Source organism: Bos taurus, chromosome 2, assembly GCF_002263795.3.
Source record: "Bos taurus isolate L1 Dominette 01449 registration number 42190680 breed Hereford chromosome 2, ARS-UCD2.0, whole genome shotgun sequence".
Classification (NCBI taxonomy): domain Eukaryota; kingdom Metazoa; phylum Chordata; class Mammalia; order Artiodactyla; family Bovidae; genus Bos; species Bos taurus.
This window is the reverse complement of record NC_037329.1, coordinates 125,316,786-125,343,429: the sequence shown is the minus strand read 5'-3', so window position 1 is coordinate 125,343,429 and position 26,644 is coordinate 125,316,786. Positions and strand designations below refer to the sequence as shown.

The 26,644-nt window shown below is 38.1% G+C and overlaps 1 protein-coding gene across 7 annotated transcripts in view; it reads right to left on the bottom strand.

Moving 5' to 3' along the window:
* EYA3 (EYA transcriptional coactivator and phosphatase 3) overlaps positions 1-26,644 on the bottom strand; it is a 188,334-nt gene that overhangs the window by 46,841 nt on the left and 114,849 nt on the right. For all 7 annotated transcript variants that reach the window (XM_025001181.2, XM_005203133.5, XM_005203132.5 and 4 more), the window contains 5 exons: positions 26,244-26,344; positions 16,320-16,363; positions 12,071-12,150; positions 6,497-6,563; positions 3,551-3,687 (listed from right to left, as the gene is read on the bottom strand). In XM_025001181.2, the coding sequence (XP_024856949.1) occupies positions 3,551-3,687; positions 6,497-6,563; positions 12,071-12,150; positions 16,320-16,363; positions 26,244-26,276 (361 nt within the window). In that variant the 5' untranslated portion in view covers positions 26,277-26,344. The remainder of the gene's footprint in view (positions 1-3,550; positions 3,688-6,496; positions 6,564-12,070; positions 12,151-16,319; positions 16,364-26,243; positions 26,345-26,644) is intronic.

The window sequence follows — 26,644 nt, the reverse complement described above, 5'->3', positions numbered from 1 at the left end:
ACTGTGTGGATCACAACAAACTGTGGAGAATTCTCCAAGAGACGGGAATACCAGACCACCTGACCTGCCTCCTGAGAAATCTGTATGCAGGTCAAGAAGCAACAGTTAGAACTGGACATGGAACAACAGACTGGTTCCAAATAGGGAAAGGAGTACATCAAGGCTGTATATTGTCACCCTGCTTATTTAATAACTTACTAAGATCATGGCATCTGGTCCCACCACTTCACGGGAAATAGATGGGGAAACAGTGGAAACAGTGTCAGACTTTATTTTTTTGGGCTCCAAAATCACTGGCAGATGGTGATTGCGGCCATGAAATTAAAAGACGCTTGCTCCTTGGAAGGAAAGTTATGACCAACCTAGATAGCATATTCAAAAGCAGAGACATTACTTTGCCAACAAGGTCCGTCTAATCAAAGCTATGGTTCTTCCAGTAGTCATGTATGAGAGATGGACCATAAAGAAAGCTGAGTGCCGAAGAACTGATGCTTTTGAACTGTGTGTGGTGTTGGAGAAGACTCTTGAGAGTTCCTTGGACTGCAAGGAGATCCAACCAGTCCATCCTAAAGGAAATCAGTCCTGAATATTCATTGGAAGGACTGATGCTGAAGCTGAAACTCCAATACTTTGGCCATGTGATGAGAAGAACTGACTCACTGGAAAAGACCCTGATGCTGGGAGAAGGGGATGACAGAGGATGAGATGGTTGGATACCATCACTGACTCAATGGACATGAGTTTGAGTAAACTCTGGGAGTTGGTGATGGACAGGAAGGCCTGGTGTGCTGTAGTCCATGGGGTCACAAAGGGTTGGACACAACTGAGCGACTGAACTGATTATTATTATTATTGCATAAATATATTAATATAAAGTCATATTATTACAATAAGATTTTCTAAAGCTCTGTTTACATCTGAAATAAAAAACAGACTAGCTAATTGAGTGTTAGTGCTAAAGGTAAGAGAATAAAATTACTGAAACCTTCACAAGAATAAGGTCTTCCCTGATAGCTCAGTTGGTAAAGAATCCACCTGCAATGCAGTAGACCCTGGTTTGATTCCTGGGTCAGGAAGATCCACTGGAGAAAGGATAGGCTACCCACTCCCCAGTATTCTTGGGCTTCCCTTGTGGCTCAGATGGCAAAGAATCCGCCTGCAATGCGGGAGACCTGGGTTCGAGCCCCGGGTTGGGAAAATCCCCTGGAGAAGGAAAAGACTACCCACTCCAGTGTTCTGGTCTGGAGAATTCCATCTACTGTACAGTCCATGGGGTCGCAAAGAGTCAGACATAACTGAGCAACTTGCACTTCACTTTTTCACAAGAAAAGGAATGGAGTTTTTTTGTTTTTTTTTTTTAACTGAAGGGTAGCTGATTTACTATATATGCTAGTTTCAAGTGTAGAGCATAGTGATTCAGTTTTTTTGCTTCCCTGGTGGCTCAGTCAGTAAAGAATCTGCCTGCAATGCAGGAGACCTGGGTTCAACCCCTGGGCTGGAAAGATCCCCTGGAGAAGAAATGGTAACCCACTCTAGTATTCTTGTCTGGGAAATCCCACGCACGGAGGAGCCCGGCAGGCTACAGACCATAGGGTAGTAAGAGTTGGACACAACTTAGCAATTCCACCACCACCACAAGTTATTCTAAGATATTGGATATAATGCCCTCTGCTATACAGGAAGAAATGGAGTGCTTTATATCTGAGTGATATAAAACAAAAAAAGCCACGTGGTAAAACATAAGAAAATATCTTTTAAAAATACAGTCACTTAAAGTTATCACACACATACACATAAAAAGTATTACAAGTATTTCTTTGAAATTTCCTTTATGAAATTTGAGGATATGCCATACCTATCATTCAAAGGCAAATTAAGCTAACGAACAGGTCTCTCTGAACTACTGATAAGAATTTAAGAAACAAGTTTCCTTCATCCCAATTATTAAATAGAAACAGATTAATAAAAGCCTATTATAACCAATATTTCTTTATAAAATACTGTCTCCTTCAAGTTTTTAACAGGGATCTACTTTACAAAATTTTCTTTCCTTAATATGAAGGAAACGCAGTGATTACAAAAGATACCATAATATCTAGGACCTACATGCACATGGCACTGTGCTATGTATTCCATAATCGGAGTTTAGAGACATAACAATTTTACCTAACACTGAACAGCAGGAATAAACAGTTGTTCAACAATGTCATAAAGGGCTTTTGGCTTTCCAATAAAGAATTTAAATCAAAACAGAGAGTGAAAAAAAAAACAACATGAAATGCTTTATACTCGCTAGCCTATTGATATTAGCCAGCTGCTGGTAAATTAGCTTTAACATATACAAAAAGAAATAAACACAAACATATTCACAGAGAGTTCTGCATCTGAAAGGACTGCCCAGTCTTGGCTGGTTAAATATATCAGCAACATAAGGTTTTAGTATCCTTGCTGACACTGACAGGCACTGAGGCGTGCGTGTACAAACAGGAAAACGAGCATTTCTGCTTCTTTTCTTTCATGAAGTTATCAGCTACCACTACCATTAAACATATCTCCCATTTTTGTTTCTAGTAGTTATCAAGAGCCAAGGAATGCTAACAAGTCTCAAAGTAAGAAAGTTGTAACTACCATAAAAGAGTAGCCAAATAGGCCAGGAAAAGTAGGAATGTCAAAACCAAAAGCAAGCAACACCCAGAATCTGTGGCAATCTGTTAGAAAGATTTTCTAATTCCCAGCTAGTTGCAATAAAGGCTACCAAGTTATACTTTTATTAACATACTGAATATTTTTTTAAAAATACAGTATTCTTTCAATTTCCTGACATCAGTTCTAGCAAAGCAGCACTAAACCACACTGAACATATCAGTACACACACTGAAAAATCAGCAGATATTAAGTGCTCAAAGAACCTCAAACTGACTTCTAGGAAATCATTCTAATTTATAGTTCAGTCCAAGATACCTAAAACCAAAGAACAAAACTCTCTATGCACAAGATAAGGCTGTACAAAATCAGGGATTTCCCCCTCTAAGATGACTTTTCGGTTCAGCAGAGCAACAACTGATCACTTTGTGGTATGGGATAAGAAGGAAGGGGAGAAACTGACACAGAGAGAGAGAACTATAAGGTATATTCTACCTGGATATGTAGATTACTTAGTTTTAGTAAGAAATTAGCCACCTCAAAATATATTTGTCATGGTACCATGTTTTCCACGAAGTAAGTCAAATCAATAGCAATGCCTCAAACAGTTTCCAAAAACATGAAGATTCCAACTTTTCCAGTCAAGACTTAGCACCTTGGAAATATCTAAATTATGGCAGATAAATAAGTGAGTACTGACAAGTTATGATTTTATATTACATGCATCAAATACACTGTGGAAAAGCACACCCAACTTCTATCACACCTGTAACAAGCAGATGCTGTCAAGAACAACTTGCTTTCTCTCAGCTTCCTGATTAGCCATGCTTGCTTTTGGGGGAAAGATGGAAATTTCTGTGGGATAAAATCAATATTCTTAGAAACTGCTTACAACAGGATGCCTTACCGAAAGGAGGTAGTCCGTACGTCTGGGTTGCCTGAGGGTAGACAGCATAGGGTTGAGACTGCTGCAAAGTCTGGTACTGAGTCTGCCCAGGGTAAGCAGTTTCCGAAACAGGAACTGAGAGGATATGTGCGTAAGGTCTAGAAAAGTTCAAGAAAACAAAAAATTTCACATAAGAAAAACAAAAAACAGTTAATATCACTAACAGCAAAGAATCAATAATGAGTAGACTAACCTGTCACATAAAATGCCTCTTACTATAGTCAGAAAGCAGAATTATTTTTTCCTTTTCAGGTCTACTTATCATCTACCTAACAAACAATTTTATAGAAAAATCAACAGTTTCAAACATCCTCCAAAGGTCCAATCACACCACACACACTTGTGGTGTGCTACGTGCAAGGCCCTGTGTGAGACACAGGTACTGACTAAGCTCATTTATGCCCTTATGTCTAAATACAGAATAAAATCCTGGAAGGACACACAACTGGATAGAACAGATTGGCAACTGACTCCATTCCCCATGGAGCCCTCCAGGCCAAACTAAAGTTTTGAGAGTGAAAGTGGAACTTGGAAAAGAGGGTGAGACCTTCAGAGAAAAAGCAGGCAACCACCATATTAGAAAACCAGGATCAGGAATGTGGCCCAATGGCCCTAGATCGAGCCTATAAGATCAAGAGTCAAGTGACTAATAAAATCCGGGAAGTCCTAGACAGGACACTGACTTGCCCCGCTGGGATTTAAGTCAGAGTATACTGCCACTAGTTGGTTTAGCTAGAGATGAATTCAACAGTGACACTTCCGGGATTTTAAACCAGCTAGCGGACCTGCTCATTTCATCCATGGAATAAGATGGCGCCACATTTTATGCACTGAATTTTTAGATATGGGTTATTTTATTTAGTGAGTTATCTTGTACTTATAAAGTAAGAAAGTAAGTGTCATATGTACCATGTAGGTCATAAAAATAAAATAATGGGGGGAGGTAGTTTCAGAGGGGAAAGTTTTTTTTTTTTTTTGCAGTTTTTGGAAAGAAGAAAATGAAGGAAGGCCATAAAGAAGTGATCTGTGAGCAGACAGAATGTGCAAAAATGAGAGAGAGAAAAGGTGTTCTAGAAAAAGAGAAAGCCTCTGCCAAGGGTACAGACAGGGCTTCAGCCAACAAGGAGCAGAGATTATACTAAAGGAAAGTATAAGACAGACAGCAAAGACCTTGAACCAGGCTAAAAGTGTTCAGACAAATCTGAAACAATGAGGAGTCACTGAAATTGTTGAGAAAAGGATGACAAGATCAAAGCTGTTCTTTAATAAACATTAGTTTGATATTTCTTTGTAAAATGGATGGGGGAAGGGGACTTGAAACAGAGACAGTTAAAAAATGCAATGGTTTAGATAAGTGGTAAGGCGGTCTGCTACTGCTGCTGCTAAGTCGCTTCAGTCGTGTCCAACTCTGTGCGAACCCATAGATGGCAGCCCACCAGGCTCCCCCATCCCTGGGATTCTCCAGGCAAGAACACTGGAGTGGCTTGCCATTTCCTTCTCCAATGTGTGAAAGTGAAAAGTCAAAGTGAAGTCGCTCAGTCGTGTCTGACTCACAGCGACCCCATGGACTGCAGCCTACCAGGCTCCTCCGTCCATGGGATTTTCCGGCAAGAGTACTGGAGTGGGGTGCCATTGCCTTCTCTGGGTAAGGAGGTCTACATTAAGGTAGAAAGCTAACAAGGTGTCCTGAGTGCAACAGGTATACAATACTTTTTTGAATAAATTAATGAATTTGGAATTTGCTATATTCACATCTCAGTAGACTCTAAAAGACTGAATTTGAAAATTTCTAGTCTTTTTAGCCAGTCCTGAGACCAGAAAATAGCTCAGGCTGTAGCTGTTAATCAAATCATGTGGGAATGATTTAAAATCTTAGTAACTTCAAATGGATTAATCTCCAGATATGATAAAGATAATAAAATCTTTTTTATTTAGTGTCTTTATAGCTCAAATTATTTCATCACCTTCATAACGACCTCAGAGAACAGGTTCAGTCATTTCACAGAAGAAAAACACAGAAAATGACTGGCCCAAGGATGTTATTAATGTTAATGGTAATACTAGATTAGAATTTGTAGAATTCATTGAGATGATTTTTCAATCAGCTTCTTTTTTTTAAACTGATGCAAAATTCAAAAGGCACTTAATACAAATGGGCACAAAAAGGAAAGTTTTCTTTTACAAGAGACCCAGACATATTATTCACCTCTGTCACCAATTTCTTTATGTAACTTGCCTATGTAAGTACGTAAGAATTTATCCTAGGTTAATAAAGCACACTTGTACGCATCTATATATGCAGGCTCAACCTTTATCAATGTGCAATTGGTAGCTTGATATACACACTGTTCTGCACCTACTCATCTTGGAGATGATTAGCTTAGTGGATCTTAAATGCTGATCTTATCTCATGAGGCCCAAAATATTGCCTCTCAGTGATTTAAACTCACTAAACCTGTCTAACCTCAGCCTACTTTCTACTTGAGTACACTTCTAAAAGAATAAGCTTCTAAAGCCGTAAGATGAACACAGATTAGGCCCAGAAGTCCCAGTCTGAGGCTGGCTTTAGCTTTTTTAATTGATCTCTCTTTTAAAGCGGAGCAAAGAGAGAACAATGAGAGGTTAAGCAGTGATATATTTTCATCATTAATGGTATTTTACACTTTTCAGTGCCTATTCACTTTGAGAAAGCCCCTGGGTAACAGTGATCTATTTCAGACAATCATTAACTTTTTAAAAGGATGATACCTAGACTATATTTACATGGAATAAAAAAACTGGAGTAGGGCCAGAGAGAACAAGAGAGGTGAAAATAAATGTCAACTTAATAGCTTAAATATCAAGTTACATTTTGCAATGAATCTAGAGAAAAAGCATACAGATTTTTGAAACAATTATTCAACTTACTTTGCAGAATACATTTGTGAGGTATAATCATTGGATGAGCGAGGGATGTAATCGGTGCATGTCATAACTGAAAGAAAGATACCACCAGGTAAAAAGTTAGAACATTCCAAAAATTAAAGGGAGAAATTTCATGTCTCAGTGTATAGTCTTTCAAACTAAGGAACAGAATAAAGCTTGGACATCAGAAATTTAAAAAGACTACACAATAGAAATACCTCACTCTTCTAATAATGAGTTTATAGAGACTTTTAGAGACAGTAAAAGAATCTAGAATGAAGGCAGTATAGAAAAGAGCTGAAGGTAAGTACCAACTGATCTCTATTTTTGGCTGTGCTGTGTGGTGTGTGGGATCTTAGTTTCCCAACCAGGTATCAAACCTGGGCCCTTAGCAGCGAAAGTGTGGAATCCTAACCACTGGACGGCCAGGGAATTCCCAGTACCGATTGATCTTTACCATCACCATCACTGTTTTAAAACCATAAATGAAGCAACTTCTTAAGCTCTCATCTATGCTCAAAGGTGAAGTTAAAATGCAAGATCCATGTCTAGGAAGCCACATTATACTTCTTCAGCTTATTCATTCTCTGGATGCTTACCCTATTCTGAGTAAAAGGTCATAAGGATGACCTGCAGGAAGACAGATTTGGAAAAAGTATCCAATAACTGTTGCTACTGCTATATATAATCAGCAGCAGAAAGATGCAAGCATGCTTTTATACTATTATTTTTTTCAGCTTTGTAATACAGCTTTAAGTTTGGTAATGCAGAGATAGACCTGAGGAACTGATGTAACGCTCTGATAAACCATCAAGTAAAGGGACTTTCACAGCTACTGCCCTCTTGACCTTCATGATTTCATCTAGAATAGATACTGTCATGAGGCTTAATCTTCATGATTTCATTCGGAATAAATACTGTAAATATTCAACTCAAGTTTGACAGGTAGCAGAATCCTTTTCATTAGTAGTATTTCAGTCCATATTATAGACAGAGCTACAACACATAGAGCTTGTACCAGATTCCTAAATTGTTCAAGAACATCCTCCACTATCTATTATAAGGGAGGTTGCTCTATTGTGAATAAGGACTAAGGGTGAACCAACTAACTTTATGTCTAGCTGGGTTTTCTTTCTTTCTTTTTTTTCTTCTAGCTGGGTTTTCTGAGTGTCTTACCCCCAAAGGGAACACTGATAGAGATCAGATGTGGGGTCAATTCATGCCCAACAGTAACACAAACCATCTACGAATGAGCTTATCATGGATATTGCCTATTGCCACTGTTCACAGTCTCTGAAAATAATTCACAGCAATTTGTAGATTATACTAATCATTAATCACTTTGACAAAAATGAAGGGAATCTCAGTTAGATCCAAGGTTCTTATCATCCATTACATAGAACAGAAGTTCATTTGATTTCTACATAATGGTTCCTTCTCTGCTGACAAGTATTTTCAAAAACCCAAATCCTTCTCCCTCTCTCATTTAATTCTAGAAACTGAAAAGTGAAAGTGAAGTCGCTCAGTCGTGTCCGACTATTTGCGACCCCATGGACTATAGCCTACCAGGCTCTCAGGAGCCTCTCAGTCCATGGAATTTTCCAGGCAAGAGTACTGGAGTGGGTTGCCATTTCCTTCTCCAGGAGATCTTCCCAATCCAGAGATCGAACCCGGGTCTCCCGCACTGCAGGCAGACGCTTTACTGTCTGAGCCACCAGAGAAGAGATTCGCAAAACATTCTAGGAGATCTAGGCCAATTTTTACTTTTCTAGAGAATGAATGAGCCTTAATCTTTGTGGTACTTGGGAACTATGAAAAGATTAGAAAGAGTCAAGGCATAATCTGCTTAATTTTAACTTCTGTGCCTGCCCTTCTTCCCCCTCAAGCTGTGGGACAGCTGCCTTCCTACTAAATTGTAAAGCAGTATTAAGATCATTATTGTATGTGCATTAAAAACCCAAGTTTTCTGTTCCCTTGAGACAGAAAATTGCATGTGAAGTGGGATAATCAAGTTTCAATGACCTATGTCAGTTATACAACAAAGTTGGATCCCAGAATAAAATTCCAAAAAATGGAAATAGAACTCAAATTTCTTTATCATTGTGTAAATAAATTTGGATGTGTTCAACTCTGCACTGGTTTAAAAAAAAAGGTAACAGCAGTGGAAACAAGGCAAAAACCTAGAAATATACTCTGAAAGTAAAATTAACAGGAGACTCTGATGAATTGAATTAAGGAATAAGGAAAACAGGGAATACAGGATAATTTCTAGATTTTCAGCTTGGGAAATTGGAGGGATAGTGAAAATACTTCCAAAGATGAAGAAGTTGGGGAAGAGAACAGCTTTGGTGAGGGCTGAGGGCAGAGAAGGAAAATTATGACCAACCTAGATAGCATATTCAAAAGCAGAGACATTACTTTGCCAACAAAGGTCTGTCTAGTCAAGGCTATGGTTTTTCCTGTGGTCATGTATGGATGTGAGAGTTGGACTGTGAAGAAGGCTGAGCGCCCAAGAATTGATGCTTTTGAACTGTGGTGTTGGAGAAGACTCTTGAGAGTCCCTTGGAGTGCAAGGAGATCCAACCAGTCCATTCTAAAGGAGATCAGCCCTGGGATTTCTTTGGAAGGAATGATACTAAAGCTGAAGCTCCAGTACCTTGGCCACCTCATGCGAAGAGTTGACTCATTAGAAAAGACTCTGATGCTGGGAGGCATTGGGGGCAGGAGGAGAAGAGGACAACAGAGGATGAGATGGCTGGATGGCATCACTGACTCGATGGACGTGAGTCTGAGTGAACTCCGGGAGTTGGTGATGGACAGGGAGGCCTGGCGTGCTGCGATTCATGGGGTCGCAGAGTCTGACACAACTGAGTTACTGAACTGAACTGAACTGAAGGGCAGAGAAAGCTTTTACATATTTTAAGTATGACTTTCCTTTTAGATATCTAAGTGGAGATATCAAGTAGGCAGTAGGATGGATACAAAAACGAAATTAGAGCAAGAAGTCAGACTAGGAACACAAATTTGAAATTCATTAACTACACATCAAATATTTAAAGTAACGAAATGGGTGAGAGAATTCAGAAAGAACAGAGTGAGAGAATTCAGAAAGAACAAAGATGGTGGACTAGAACCAAACCCACTAACATTCAGAGATCAGACAGCAGAAGAAAGGCCAGCAAAGAAGAAAGGTGGGAGAAAGAGTGGTAAGAGGCAAGATACAAGCAGACAGGAATACCCACTGGAACTAGTACTTTCAGTTATTGAAAGGAACTAATGACCTTGACAAAAGCAGTTTCACTGGAAGAATGGTGACAAAGTTAAGTTTGAGAGGGATGAAGAGTGAGTGGGAGCAGACAGAACAAGTGAGGGCAACTCTTTCCAGAGGTTCCAAGGCGGGTCATGGGACAAAGAGAAGGTCTGTAACTGGTGGGGAATAGGACTTCAGGGAGGGTTTTGTTTGTGCTTTAAGATGGAAGATACTGGATCATGTCTCCACAGACAGGATGGATTAAGAAGAGAAGAATAAGACAATGCAAGAATGGTATTAGGATAATCACAGTACCAAAGTCCTTGGGGTAGGTGAGAACAGACAGGATATGAAGCACAAATAAAAGGTCTTACCTTTCACAGGAACAAGAATACTATTTCCATTCTGACAAGAATAAAACAAGGTAACATGGGTACAAACACAAGTAGGGCTGAAGACTTGGTGGTGATAGGTTAATAAGGGAACCTCCTGTCAGACAGCTTCTATTTGAGAAGAAATCATCAGTCAAATATGAAGAAAGGTGAGTATGTGTGCTCTGAGAGGAAATAAATTGTAAAAGGTAAAACTCATGAGTAAAGAGTAGTAGGGTGCCCACTTGAGGCCCTGTGAGTAAACAGTCAGCTAAGTGTATAAACTACCCAGTAATGTTCAGCTATTTAATGTAATACTTACAGAGAAGGTGGACAGTTGGATTAAATCAGGATTGGGGTTTAGCAAGGACAGTACAAGAGGCAAAATTATTGAAGGTATTAGTAAGGGAGTACTTGTAATGAAGAACTGCAGAATCCATGTGGAGTAAAAAGGGATAGGAAAAGAAGAGGGACATTATGGGTGTTGGATAGGTCATCTACACGGACGTTCAAATTACCAAAAATAATAAAGGTCTGGATGGAGAAGAAAACAAAGATCTAGTCCCTAAAGAGCAAAATGACTAGGAGTTCAGTCTGAGGTAAAAAGAAAGCTGGAGGAAGGGGCATCCATATAGACTTCAAAGGAACTAGAGTTTTTGAAGGAAAAAAAGAGAAATAATTTTTAAGAAGCAAGAACACTCAACTTACTTCTGGGCCCTGAAGTATATAAGGAACAGACCTTTTTCTTGGGGATGTGAAGTGAAAGTCATTCAGTCATGTCCGACTCTTTGAGACTCCATGGACTATACAGTCCATGGAATTCTTCAGGCCAAAATACTGAAGTGGGTAGCCTTTCCCTTCTCCAGGGGATCTTCCCAACCCAGGGATCAAACCCTGGTTTCCAGTATTGCGGGCAGATTTTTTACCCCTGAGCCACAAGGGAAGCCCAAGAATACTGGAGTGAGATACTAAAAAAATTAGAGACTCCTTTCGTTGATTAGAGCAGTTCCCATATGTATCAGAGTTACCTAGCTATCTTCTTGAAAATGCAGATTCTCATCCACAACAGGTCTTCTAAATGATAATCACTGAAGATGAGGCTAGAATGCTACCTTACAAATAAGCACTCCAGGTAACTCTCAGGTATGCTAGAAGTTTGAGAACTACTGGAACAGCATCTTTGAGGAAGCAATATATACAACTCAAGACATAACCATTTTTTTTTAAAGGCATACCATCTTTTATTACATGGGAATTATTTAAGATTAAGCATCTTAAGATATATCTCCTAAACAAATGTCTTTTTATAAAGCAACGTACACAAATTTATTCTTCTGAAGTGTGTGGTATAATATGAAAGGGCATAGCTATTTAATTTCAAGGAGGACTATCTGCCCTATGGAGCATACCACCATGATATTCCAAAGAAACTTAGATCTCCACAAGAAAAAAAAAAGAACATTCTACAAATTTTTGGCTAAGGTTTGGAAAGCAGAGGGTGTATCCTATTAAGATGGGTCTCCCTCAGGGCCCAGTATCAATCTTGGGCTCTCAGGGGACTACTTTTCTTTCTTTTTTTGTCCAGATGGATAGGTAGAATCATTTGGTTATTAGAAAGCTGGAAACACATCAAGCCATCCAGAGAAGGAGTCAGAGGCTGGCCCACAAATTTTTCTGATTTTGAGTAAAGCATTATTTATTACCTTTAGAAGAACATTCAATCTCAAAACAAAAACACAATCACCAATCCCTAGGAGTGGATCCCATGTGATTTTGCTCCTTAGCTGGTATGTAATAAAGTTTACAGGAGGGCATAAGGATGAACACACATACAAGGCAATGAAAGGATTCTGGATACTCTGAGACAAGTGAGGCAATCAGTGAAAACCAGTTATAAAAGGTCAGCATCACCTGGTCACAGGAATACGTCCATGATGCACAGAATATGGTACTTACTTTCCTCTGACATGGTAAGGTTTGAAGCAAGGCTTGAAGTTTCAGGTTTCTGATCACTGACTTCGGGGTTGCTTACTTGACTGGGAAAACCAAAATGAATACATTAGCCTCTGGTTGATCTGCTGCATTGCTAAAAGTGATTAAATCAAATCAATTTCTTCCTAGATAAGGGGCAAGGTAAGTCTACTTCATGAAGTCCTTATTCTTGGTTTTTATCAGCTACCTAACAGCTAAGGCCAAGCCTAGTACCTTCAGCATTCCAGTTCTTTGTCACATCCCTAGACCATGACTGGTTTTATACCATGTGGAAATTTCATGTAAGCAACAGGCAACTCAGATTTTCTCTAAAGACCACACGGTAAAAGAAAAACTCTACAGCAACCTAAAACTGCTCTCACTTTATTTCCAAAGTACCAAAGGAATGTAGGGAGATGACTAACTTCAGACAATGGTCCTCACAATCACTTGAAAAGCTTTTGCAAATTACACATGCTTACACAAGAAGGGGTTCTGAACCTGAAGATGGTGCATTACACTGCACTTCTGTTTTCCCCCAATTAAAAACACATTTTTGTTCTTATACCTCAAACTGAGCAAAATCTTCTTTAAAAAAACTTATAACACAAGTTAAGAGAAACTGAAAAAGACTAAGTCATATAAACTAGGAGGATAAATCATTATGTTAGATAGATACTTTAATGTTGGGCAGATCCTCAGTGAGATTCTGAAATGGAGATTACCCTTTGACTTTCACAATGTTCTCCCTCTTCCTCTTACCTTACTTTCCAACTCTCCCCGTATTCCCTCAACCACTAGTATAGTACAGTGCTTAAGGGTGCAGACTCTGGAACCAGACTGCTTGAGCTCATATTGCACTTTGTCAAAACTAGCTTTATGGCTTTAGGCAAGTCACTGAACTTCTTTGTACTCCAGTTTTTGCAACAGTCAATGAGGGATAATTAGAGAACCTACCTTTCAGGGCTGTTGTAGGGATTAATGAGTCAATACATGAAAAGTATTTAGAGCAAAGACTAGAAGAGAGTAAACACATGTAACTGTAGCCAGTACTATTATAATACAACTTTTCCCCAGTCCAGGTATTCTTCCCACATTCATGTTCCTGCAGCAAGAAATTTGCTTTGCTGTTCTACACTCTAGGAAGAAGCGGAGGACACTGTCGCAGATACTCCACATACCGGGAAAGATATGACTTTTTTAAAGACTAGAATAAAACTTTATTTTCACTTATTAAGTTAGCAAAGACAAAAAGTTTGTGACACGATGTTGGAGAAGTATGAAAAGAACTATGGTTACATATTCATGGCGGGTGAGTAACTGGAACTGGTGTGTATAAACTAATGAAGAAGTATTTTCATTGCAACATGATTTGTTACATAAAATTTTGGAAACCAATGTCCAACTGGTTAAAGAACTGGGTAAAAAATATGTAACATATCCTCATTCAAGGGAACACTATGCCATCATCAAAAATTTTTTTTCCAGTTTTTCTTTTTTTGGAAAGATAAGACTAATAAACAGTAAGAATAGTTTCTACATAGAAAATTTTAAAAAGAAATGTTACTTATTCAAAAAAAGTACAAAGCACCAAAATTCTTAAAGCTCTCATATCTTTTCTGAATGAACCTTTAATATTCAAGCATAGTATCAATAAAGGTTTTTTCCCTGGTATATTCTGAATGTTCAAACAAGTTTTCCTCAGATGTAACTAATTTTAAAAAGTAAATCTCCAGATGAAGTTTATCTTAATCTATTTACTCAAATGTCTGTACTTTCAAAATAGCACTTAATATAGTAACCAAGATATGACTATGGGAACTGAAAGATAATTGTATCACTGTTTCCCAAAATGGCTTATTTCTTATAATTACCTGAATGATTGGTAAAAATACAGACTTCTGAGCCCCATCTTATGCCTAATTAAATAGGATTCCAAGGAGAATGGTATAAACCCTGACAAGAACTTCACATTTCTGAATATAATGACTGGTTTTCTATGTGTAAGACTAGTCTGAGTAAGTCTGGGGATCATTGTTATACCAACTGTTGAAAGACTATTTCTAGATCTTGTATTGTAGAAGGTATACTTGTATGATCTGGTGTACAATGGACAAGTTCCTAAAACCCTATGGTCCTGGATTCTTACAGCAAAGTCTCCTATGTATTCAACTAAGTATCTAGAGATTAAACAGAAACAAAAGCACCAAGACAGTGAATTAACTCTAGCACTTTGTTAAATATTTGAAATTATATCTAGAAAAATTACTATCTCAAAATATGATTATCCTCAGTTATATAAAATTTACTTAACATGTGTATGATGGAAAAAAAAAATACTCCAAAATAAAACTTCCCTCCTCCAAAAAAAGAGCAAAAACACCCAACTCCAAAAGTAAGCATCACAAATACCTCTTTCTCATTCAATGAAACTCTTGACAATAACAAACACAATCAACCAATGAATGGATAAACAAAACGTGGTATGGACTATTACGGAGTATTAGTCAGCTTTAAAAAGGAAGGAAACTCTGACACATGCTACAAATGGATAAGCCATTAAGACATCAGGCTAAACGAAACAAACAAGTCACAGAAAAACAAATAATTTATGACTGTGCTGATATAGGGTACTTAAGAGTTGTCAAAATCATAGACACAGCCCAATGATGGTTGCCAGGAGCTAGAAGAAGGGGGAAATGGAGAGTCTGATGAATACAAAGTTTCAGTTTGGGAAGATAAAAAAAGTTCTGGAGATAGATGGTAATGATTGCCCAACAATGTGAATGTACTTAGTACCACTGGATTATACGCTTAAAAATGACCGAAATGGTGTATTTCAGGTTATTTGTATTTTATCCGAATAAAGCAGTTGCTGAAGGAGATGGAATAATAGCAGGAAAAGATGAAGCTGATAGGCTCCATTGTACAACTGGAGAGAGATGAGCAAGGGAATTAACTTCAGAGAAAAGGGATGCAGAGAATATTAGAAGCACTGAAGCAGTTAAGGGGGTAGATTCGGTGATAAGACAAGTAAGGCAGTTCCTATCCACTTCTGATTTCTCTTTGGAGTAGGGCGTCAGATCCCCAGCTGAGTAAATAGAAGGGGAAGGGTGAGGAGAGGAAGCAGCAAGAGGGAAGAAGGGAGGGAGGGAGGGAGGCAGGAAGAAAGGAAGGCAGGCTGAGAGGCAGGGAAGAAAGGAGAGAAGGAATGAAGGAAGGTAAGGAGGAAAGAGAAACAATTTTACCACTGTGAAATAAACCAGGAAGGGTGACTGGATCACCAAGAATGTTTAAGTGCCCACTGAGATGTAATCATGACTGGAAACTGAGACCAGTGAGCAGTTTTGTGTTTTCCTATCAGTGTTCAGATGATTGGGATAAGGATGAAACTAGGGTTTTTAAACACTAGGTTAGGCTAGGGAAGGATGACAGGGAAAAGGGAGAGGAAGTTACGAATGTTTGTGAGAAAATGATTAAAGTAATAGATCTTATCTTTTGAGCAGCACAGAAGATATGGAAGTCTTTTTTGAGGGAAGGGTCAATGCCTGACAGTGAAAATATGATAGTTCATTGTCATTATAAGTGGAAGTGTAGAGTAAGACACAGGGCTAGTGTGACAATAGAATAAATGAGCTGGAATGCTAGTGTGTGAGGTCCAAGATTAGGATTCTTGAAATTAAGATATTAGTGTGTTATTGGTTCATCTGGCTAGTAGACAAACAACAGGAGGTAAGAACTGTGGACAACTGAAAATCATGGTGCTCTGGAAGCCAGAGTATGACATGCAAAGAAGCTGCCTCTTTTCTGTAAGGGGAGCAGAGCTAATGATTAAGGTGTCCCATGTCCATTTGGTAATTAAGGATTAACTTCTTGGATTTTTTTTATTTCTATTTTTCCTATTATGTATATGTAATTGAAGAATATTCACCATTGTGTCTCCTTCACATATCACAGGATCTGAGTGATAACATCAGATTGGTACATTATGCTGAATAAATAATGAATAAAAAAGGAGAAAAATTCAGCACTTACATGTTTCAAGGACAAACTTTATTTTAAGGACAAAATTTCAGAGGATAATTTTCACCTTAAATCAAATAATTTCAAAACATAAAAACTGATGCTGAAAACCAAAATGAGGGTAAGTCAATCCAAATCATGTCCACATACTGGTCAGCAGGTAAAAACAAATTATAAGTAGGTCATTAAAAAGAAATTCAACTTTGTATACCTTAAAGTTTGCTCTCCTGATTCCTGCATCTTGGCTTTCTTCACCTGTAAAATAAATATACAAAAGCATCAATGTCATGATCTGTATTTAAAATCATCTAGCTACTCAAATGGCAGCCTCAGATTAACTAATAAATTACAGGGTAACTGTTTCCTTTTGTCTTGCTTAGACTTAGATTTATTTCATTAACCCCTGATATATTTTAAAGATGGACTTGTTTTTCACATGGGGCTCTCTTTTTTCTTTTTAATGAAAACAGTGTCTTCTAAACTCAAGGTAAAATAAAAGGTTTACCAGGATTTTTACTCAACACAGACTGTTTACCAGGATAAGGTATCCAAACTTGAAATCAAACTGCTTACTTTAAAATTTTAACAGACACATAAATATATTTTCAAACAGTAAGTATGGTAATTTTGCAATCATCTAACCATTTATTTAATAGAAATACCTTTATATTTATATTACTTACATACCAAAAATAAAAATAAATTCCTATCAAGTTACCAGTAATTTAAAAAATATGCTTCACACTATTCTGTTTTTTTCCCATATTTTCATCTTCTCTAAATCCTTCTAAGGTAAAAGTATTCCCATTGAAACAGTTTAAGAAGTCACAAATAGAAGATCTATAGTTAACATTACTAATGGTTTTCCCTGTTGTTGTTGTTTTAAATATTACAAAGAATCTGATTTTAGAGTTTTTGAATTAGAATAACTAGTTACAGAAGTAAGCTTAGTGTGCTTAGCAATACAAATTATGAATACTTAAAAAGTATTTCAAGTTCGCAAAGTACAAAGAGTACTGCCAACCCACTACAAGGAGTTAGGTATGCACAGAGGCAGAAACTCTGCTCAACAATTTTTTTTTTAGGCATGCAGAATCTTAGTTTCCCAACGAAGGACTGAACCTGTGCCCCCTGCATTTGGAGTCTTAACCGCCGGACTACCAGCGCAGTCCCTGCTAATAAACAATTTTAAACAAACATATTAGGTGGGAATATAGCTATTAAATATGATTAAATTTAAAAATTCAAAGTAAATAATAAATACAACATAAATCCCAGGTCCATTCAATTTCTCATGGACATGTATTCTTCATGAGAAAACATGACAAAATAAATAGAACCAAATACTCTTGGATCCTTGCTTATGGCATATCAACTGACATTATATAATGCTGCCTTAACTTTCATAGGTGCCAATAAAGATAAAATTAATAAGGGGTATTAAAAAAATCCTCTAAGTTTACAAACAAAATTACAAAAGTATATGAAGAAAAAGGAAACAAAGACAAAACCTTTGAGGTAGATAAACCCTTAGTAAACATGATATTAAATTAAAAAGCCATAAAGGAGAAAATAGGTTGATTTTACAAAAATTCAAAACTTCCATATGATAAAAGATACCATACCAACCAGGAGGTAAAGCAATTACAGGACGGTATCTACACTGTGACAAAAGAATTTAACTGTATTACAAATGCATGACATAACCTCAATGAAAGGTATGGGAGAAAAATGCACTCATGTAATAATGCTGGAAAACTGTTTTGACTGGAAACTGCAAGGCTTAAGACAAGAAAAATTCAACTTAATACAGGCTCTTATAAGAAAATGTGCTGTCCTTCCCACCTGAAGATGACAGTATTTACATAATGCCAGATAATAAAGTAATTTTCCAATAGTGGTGATGAATTTATGCTTAGCTCACCCAAAGACTCTCTTTGCAATCAAAGAAATGAAGTTAAAACAGTCTATGGTTTACAAACAGTAACCTACACAAAGAAAACTAGAGCAATGAAGAATCTAACTTACCACAGTCTTCATTTTATTAGAGCCACAGTGTAACAAATTTAGCTAGAAAACTCTCAAAAAAAAAAGCCCTGGAGCGAAATTTTAAAATATATTCATAATGGCCTTTCAAGGAAGAACTATGCTTTTTCATTTTTTATCTACTACATTGCCAGCTCAGTACAGTGCTGCTGCTGCTAAGTCGCTTCAACCGTGTCCGACTCTGTGTGACCCCATAGACAGCAGCCCACCAGGCTCCCCTGTCCCTGGGATTCTCCAGGCAAGAACACTGGAGTGGGTTGCCATTTCCTTCTCCAATGTATGAAAGTGAAAAGGGAAAGTGAAGTCGCTCAGTCGTGTCCAACACTTAGCGACCCATGGACTGCAGCCTACCAGGCTCCTCCGCCCATGGGATTTTCCAGACAAGAGTGTACTGGAGTGGGGTGCCATTGCCTTCTCCCTCAGTAGAGTACATACACACAAATAGAAACAGAGAAAATGAACCTAAAGACATGTCTACCAAACAAAGAAGTCAGGGGGTGGAAAATGTGCTCCCAGCTAATTCTGTACCTTTCATGACCCACTGTCACTTTGATTTAAGCAATTCCGTCCTCCTGTAAGTCAGGGATAGGAAATATGGTACCTTGACATAGAGGAATTAAACTATCTCAAAGGATACAGATTTCACTGGATTACAAAAGGATGGGTTCAAATAATACAATCCAGAAATGGACAAAAAGTAAAACAGTGCAACTACTTTGGAAAACAGTCTAGCAGTTTCTCAAACAGTTAAACATAAAGCTGCCATAGAATCCAGCCATTCCATTTCTGACTATATAACCAAAGAGAAATGAAAACATATACCCACACAAAGGCCTGGACATGAATGTTCATATCAGCATTATTCAAAATAGCAAGAAAGGGGAAACCCAGTGTCCATGAATAGATTAATGGATAAACACAATAATGACAAATAAAAATGATGAATGATAAATCCATATAATCAAACGTTCAGCAATAAAAGGGAATGAAGTATCAATACTTGCACATGCTAACACAGATAAACTCTGAAAAGATTATGCTAAGTGAAAGGAGCCAGTCACAAAGGACCACATACTATAACTCCACTTATATGAAATACTCACAAAAGGTCAACAGGAAAGTAAATTAGTAGTTGCCTAGGATTGCGGCGAGGGCAGAATGAGGGGTGACTGCTAATGGGTACAGTTTCTTTTTGGACTGATGAAAATGTTCTAAGATCAACTCTGGTGACAGCTGCAAAACTCTGTGAATATACTAAAAACCATCCAATTGGACACTTTAAAATGGATGTGAATTATATCTCAATAAATAGAGCAGTCATTTAAAAAATGACATAATCTTATGGGCATGGTATAACTCAAGGTTACTAGAGGAAGATACACTGACAAATTCATGAATCAGAGTTCTATTTGTGCCTCTGCTTAAAAACATAACAACAAAATCATGCTTTAAATACAGCAGAGCAAAGGAATACAAATAACACAACATATGAATTCAGAATATACAGGTTCAAGGCTCAGTTCTGAGAGTTAATTCACTGTGTGTCTACCTCTCTGAAAATACAACATGACTATCTACTTCAAGAAAGCTGAGCGTCGAAGAATTGATGCTTTTGAACTGTGGTGTTGGAGAAGACTCTTGAAGAGTCCCTTGGACTGCAAGGAGATGCAACCAGTCTATTCTAAAGGAGATCAGCCCTGGATTTCTTTGGAAGGAATGATGTTAAAGCTGAAACTCCAGTACTTTGGCCACCTCATGCGAAGAGTTGACCCACTGGAAAAGACTCTGATGCTGGGAGGGATTGGGGGCAGAAGGAGACAGGGACGACAGAGGATGAGATGGCTGGATGGCATCACCGACTCTATGGACATGAGTTTGAGTGAACTCCGGGAGTTGGTGATGGACAGGGAGGCCTGGCATGCTGCAATTCATGGGGTCGCAAAGAGTCGGACACGACTGAGTGACTGAACTGAACTGATCTACTTCAAAGACCTGCTTTGAAAATGAAACTGGTGAAAGGGAGTGGATAGGGAGAGAAAGAATGAGTGAGCAGTTTATGAAAAGACAAACTGATATACAACTGTTATATTAAGAAATACCACTTTCTAGATAAGAAAATTATATTATGCATCTCAAATGTCACTCCAGAATTATTCTGAGATGCCTTACAAGTATATAATTATTATGCTTCTTAAGTTTTAACAAGAGGCTAAGTCATACTAGAGCTTGATAAACTGTAATCTTGGGAATAATAAATCCAACAGAAGTCTGCATGAAGTCTTAAAAAGGAAGACGTCTGTGTCAGAATTTATCCACCACTGTCCAACAAAGCATATCATTCTTTTTACTAGAAAGTAATACTGTATGTTCTAGTAGGGGAAAGAGTTTGATCATAACCTAGATGAAATTACACACACACACACACAAATTTAATATTATTTTCTTTGATCACACTTACCAACGGGCAGTGGCAACGTTAGTTGCTCAGCTGTGTTTGACTCTGCAAGCCCATGGACTGCAGCCTGCCAGGGCTCTCTCTCCATGGAATTCTTCAGGTGAGAATACTGGAGTGGGTTGCCATTCCCTTCTCCAGGGGATCTTCCCAACCCAGGGATCAAACCCAGGTCTCCTCCATTTCAGGCAGATTTTTTTATCAGCTGAACCACCAGGGAAGCCCTTACCAATAGTCACCTAATTATTAATTTGACTTCCAGAACTTGATATAAGGAAATCAGCATACAGGGGGTGAGAACAAGCATTCCAAATGACTAGAAAGGTAAATACCTGTGGCAGAGACAACTGCCTGTTCCACCACTGCATACGGAGCATGACTTGCAATGGGAGGCAAGAAATGTGTCTTTTTAAGTTCACAGGCTACCAGTTCAAAAGAGGTCACAACTGGATCTAGTAGAAACTAGTGAGCATCAGAACCTGGACTGGATCTGGATGCAGCAATGGATGGAATTTGGGGCTGTTCCTCTTAAGAGAAATGTATAGGGAAAGGAGTTACATATTGTTTTTTACATCAGAAAATCAAACAGGTGACCCAAAGAAAAGATTAGGGTAGATCCACATATAAATATTCACTAGTCTTCTTCCTCTCCCTGGTTACACAGGATGCTACAGACTGAGTATCTGTATTCCGCCCCCCGCAAACCAATTCATATTTTGAAATTTTATCCCAAATATGATAAAATGTGCAAGTGGGGCTTTTGGGGTGATAAGATTATGAGGGTGGAGCCCTCACAAATACGATTAGTGCCCTTATAAAGGAGACCTCCTTTGCTATGCAGGAAAAATATAGCAGTCTATGAGCCAGGAAGCAGGCCCTTACCAGACACCAAATCACTTCTATGTTTGGAATCTAAAACATGATACAAATGAATTTATCTATGAAATAGACATAGACCCACAAACATAGAGAACTGACTTGTGGTTGCCAAGGGAGAGGAGAGTGGGAGAGGGGTGAACTGGGAGTTGGTGATTAGCAGATGTAAAGTATTATACATATGTATAATTGAATCACTTTGCAGTACACCAGAAACTAACACCAACCACACCTCAATAAAATAAAATTTTAAAAAAATCATGACTTCATCATTATCAACTTGGGACAGGACCATTCTTTCCACTGAAGCTTTAGAACTGAACTGAACTGAACAGTCTGTGAAAATTTTCCTCAGTATCTGATGTTAACTCTTCTTATCCTAGTTATTTTTAACAGTTAATACATCTTCTACATTTTCTGTATTTGTCTATTTCACACCCATTAATCACAGGGCCAAACTAAGAGCCAAAGTTGCTTACATCTCCCCTGCAATCCAGAGCCTATATTTTGAACCATAGTCTGAACTATATTCCCCTGCTCTAAATAAACCCAGGGCCAGATACCTAGTGATAGTTTCTGTACCTCAAATCTCCAATCCTAAATAAACAATTACCCTGCCTTACCTTGCCTATTCAGTTTAGTTCAGTTCAGTCACTCAGTTGTATCTGACTCTTTGTGACCCCTTGAATCACAGCACGCCAGGCCTCCCTGTCCATCACCAATTCCCGGAGTTCTCCCAAACTCATATCCATCGAGTCGGTGATGCCATCCAGCCATCTCATCCTCTGTCGTCCCCTTCTCCTCCTGCCCCTAATCCCTCCCAGCATCAGGGTCTTTCCAATGAGTCAATTCTTCGCATGAAGTGGCCAAAGTATTGGAGTTTCAGCTTCAGCATCAGTCCTTCCAATGAACACCCACGACTGATCGGGCTGAATCTCCTTGCAGTCCAAGGGACTCTCCAGAGTCTTCTCCAACATCACAGTTCAAAAGCATCAATTCTTCGGTGCTCAGCTTTCTTCACAGTCCAACTCTCACATCCATACATGACCACAGGAAAAACCACAGCCTTGACTAGATGGACCTTTGTTGGCAAAGTAATGTCTCTGCTTTTGAATATGCTATCTAGGTTGGTCATAACTTTCCTTCCAAGGAGTAAGTGTCTTTTAACTTCATGGCTGCAATCACCATCTGCAGTGATTTTGGAGCCCAGAAAAATAAAGTCTGACACTGTTTTCACTGTTTCCCCATCTATTTCCCATGAAGTGATGGGACCAGATGGCATGATCTTAGTTTTCAGAATGTTGAGCTTTAAGCCAACTTTTTCACTCTCCACCTTCACTTTCATCAAGAGGCTTTTGAGTTCCTCTTCACTTTCTGCCATAAGGGTGGTGTCATCTGCATATCTGAGGTTATTGATATTTCTCCCGGCAATCTTGATTCCAGCTTGTGCTTCTTCCAGCCCAGCATTTCTCATGATGTACTCTACATATAAGTTAAATAAGCAGGATGACAATATACAGCCTTGACGTACTCCTTTTCCTATTTGGAACCAGTCTGTTGTTGCATGTCCAGTTCTAACTGTTGCTTCCTGACCTGCATACAAATTTCTCAAGAGGCAGGTCAGATGGTCTGGTATTGTCATCTCTTTCAGAATTTTCCACAGTTTATTGTGATCCACACAGTCAAAGGCTTTAGCATAGTCAATAAAACAGAAATAGATGTTTTTCTGGAACTCTCTTCCTTTTTCCATGATCCAGCGGATGTTGGCAATTTGATCTCTGGTTCCTCTGCCTTTTCTAAAACCAGCTTGAACATCAGGAAGTTGACGGTTCATGTATTGCTGAAGCCTGGCTTGGAGAATTTTGAGCATTACTTTACTAGCGTGTGAGATGCGTGCAACTGTGCAGTAGTTTGAACATTCTTTGGCATTGCCTTTCTTTGGGACTGGAATGAAAACTGACCTTTTCCAGTCCTGTGGCCACTGCTGAGTTTTCCCACTTTGCTGACATATTGAGTGCAGCACTTTCACAGCATCATCTTTCAGGATCTGAAATAACTCAACTGGAATTCCATCACCTCCACTAGCTTTGTTCGTAGTGATGCTTTTAAGGCCCACTTGACTTCACATTTCAGGATGTCTGGCTCTAGGTGAGTGATCACATCATCGTGATTATCTGGGTCGTGAAGATCTTTTTTGTACCTTGCCTGTAGAAACCTCAATTACGAGTGTGGCCTATGCATTCCCCTACGATACATTCTAGGATTGCTCTATGTGTCTCTGCCTCCTGAATGACACTGGTGCTCTCCCTGGGACCCTTTGTGGCATGCTATGTCTCTTATTTCTAAGACAATTATAACAGTAAACTTTTCTCTCAATGGCACTGATCTCTTTGTGTTGTCAGTCACCTTCATAAATTAAGACAAATAAATTAAGACAATTAAGACAATAAATTAAGACAATAAATTGGTACAAACCAATTAAAAAAAAAAAGATGTCCCATGACAATCACCATCTACAGTCAGCAGAAAATTTTTATTTTTTTTAATTAAAAAAAAATTTTTTGGCTGCGCCACATGGCTTGTGAGATCTTAGTCTCAGGTATCACACCCATGCCCCTGTTAGTGTAAGTGGAGATTCCCAGTCACTGGACCACCAGGAATTCCCAGAAAATCTGCTTTTAAACCACTTTAATTTCTCACCTCTCTCTGAAATAACAATCAGGTTTTGCACGTCATGTTATAGAAACTAAATAGAACGACAAGGAGATGAAGCAGAGGGGGAAAAATGACTCACCAACAGGTCAGCTTCACAATTCTCACTACCTTAAATAGGTAAGGAGCAACTAACAATACTCATTTCAGCAGGATGTCAACATTTACATAAGCCTTTTGAAACTATGACTAGACGTTTGTCTTACAATCTTCCTTGGTACATTCAGTGTCTCTAACTCAGCTATTTGTTCTCACAGTGTATATCTCTGAAACATCGCTGAGGATGATTTTTAACCCTACCATTTCCTTGATTATTAATGTTCCACCAGGGATAGGGGAATGACATTTTAAATGTTTCAAAAGGTCATTTTACCAACTGCTTAGGTCTTCCTAGCTTTATACTCAAATGAGGGGACTAAAAGAGTAATAGGAAAAGAATCACTGATGTGCATGTCTGAACATAAAGTATAATACTTAAAATACTTAGAGGACTTTATCATTTAAATGGAAGCAGGTGACCATCTTTCACTGATGTAAAGAACACATGTAGAACATAAAAACATACTGTTATCTTCTTTCAAAATTCAAAGTTTTTTAGGCTGGACTTTTACTGAGAGATAAAAATGTACCACTCACTATTCTCTTAAAATGCAAGAGGCTTACTCAGGAGAGCAAATTGAATCAGTATTTATCTTATTTCAGAAAAAGAAGCTCAAGTAAAAGGAAAAGATTCTTTAACAAAAAAGTATTTTAAGAGAATGATTACTATGTCTTCCTTTTTTAAATGCTATGGGTTAAAAAAGAAAAAAAAAAAACACTTAAAAAGACCAAAAGAAAAAAAAAAAAGAAACCATGGTAAGGCAATAAATCTGTAGCACCCAAGTACATTTAAAATTAATTTATGTTAAATATTTAAAAGAAATTAAGAATTCAACTTATTCTCGAGGGTCTTATCAATTTTAAAGAATTAGCCAGTGGTCAAACTATATTTTCTTCAACTATTACTACTTTAAAAAATTTAGTCAGGGAAATTTAGGCAAAAATAAAACTAGATTTTCCAGCAGAAATAATATATACCGTTTGGTAAATGTCCTCTTTTATTTTGTAAAAACTTTAAGAATACCATTGCTTTAAAAATGACAACAATTCATTTTATATTAGAGCATAGCCAATCAACAATGCTGTGATAGTTTCACGTGGACAACAAAAGGACTCAGCCATACATATAGATACATCCATTCCTCCCCAAAGTCCCCTCCCATCTAACATTGAGCACAGTTCCCTGAGTTATACAGTAGAACCTTGTTGGTTATCCATTTTAAATATAACAGTGTACACATGTCCATCCCAAACTCCCTAACTATCCCTTCACCCCGTCCTTCACTACAGGCAACCATAAGACTGTGAGTCTGTTTTATTTTATAAATAAGTTCATTTGTATCATTCCTTTTTAAATTTTACGTGTAAGGGATGTCGGGGCTTCCAAGGTGGTGCTAGTGGTAAAGAATTCACCTGCCAAAGCAGGAGACATAAGAGATATGGGTTCAATCTCTGGGTTGGGAAGATCCCCTGGAGGAGAACAGGACAACTCCATGCCAGTATTCTTGTGTGGAGAATCCCATGGACAGAGGAGCCTGATAGGCTACAGTCTGTAGGGTCCCAAAGAGTCAGACATGACTGAAGCGACAGTCATGTTTTAGCAGCAGCAGCAAAAAGGATGTCATGATATTTCTCCTTTGTCCAACTTACTTCACTCAATTTGACAATCTCTAGGTCCATCCATTGCTGCAAATTAGCCACTGCTTTTTTAAAATGGCATTTCTAAATACAATACTTACTTTGTAAAGCTGAATTTTCTAAGCAGACTCTTTGGCATTAAGTCAGCAAAATATAAATTTAAGTACACTTTTCTTAGAAGAATATTATTAAGGAGTCCTTTCATCAATTTTATTTCTAACTTAGAATCTGTAGTATAACTGAATAATATTTAAAGTTTCTTAAAATTAGCCTTTCTACAATCAACTTTAAATTGTTAAAGGAAATACTTACTGGTTGCTCTGGTAAATCTTGCTCTTCTTCCATCAGGACCAATATTTCTTTATTACACTTTTGTGACTGGATTGCAAGTATCCCCCAGCAGTCTTCACAATCTGTTTAAAAAAGAACGGGGATTCAACACTTTATGTACTCTTAGAGCATTATCATTGAGGCCATCAGAGAATAATTTTTAAAATATTTTGCTACCTCAGTCTTTCTACGTGAGCTCTAATCTCAAATCTGCACGTGGCTTTTCAAAATTGACATGCTGCACCAAGTCAGGTAGGTTTACCCGACTTTATAATACCTTGCAAAAGCCAACAGGTGGAACCACTTCTGCTGTACTTAAAACACGGTTGCTATAGTGCCCAAGGCATTAAACACTGTAACAGCCATGTAAATGAACTAAGACA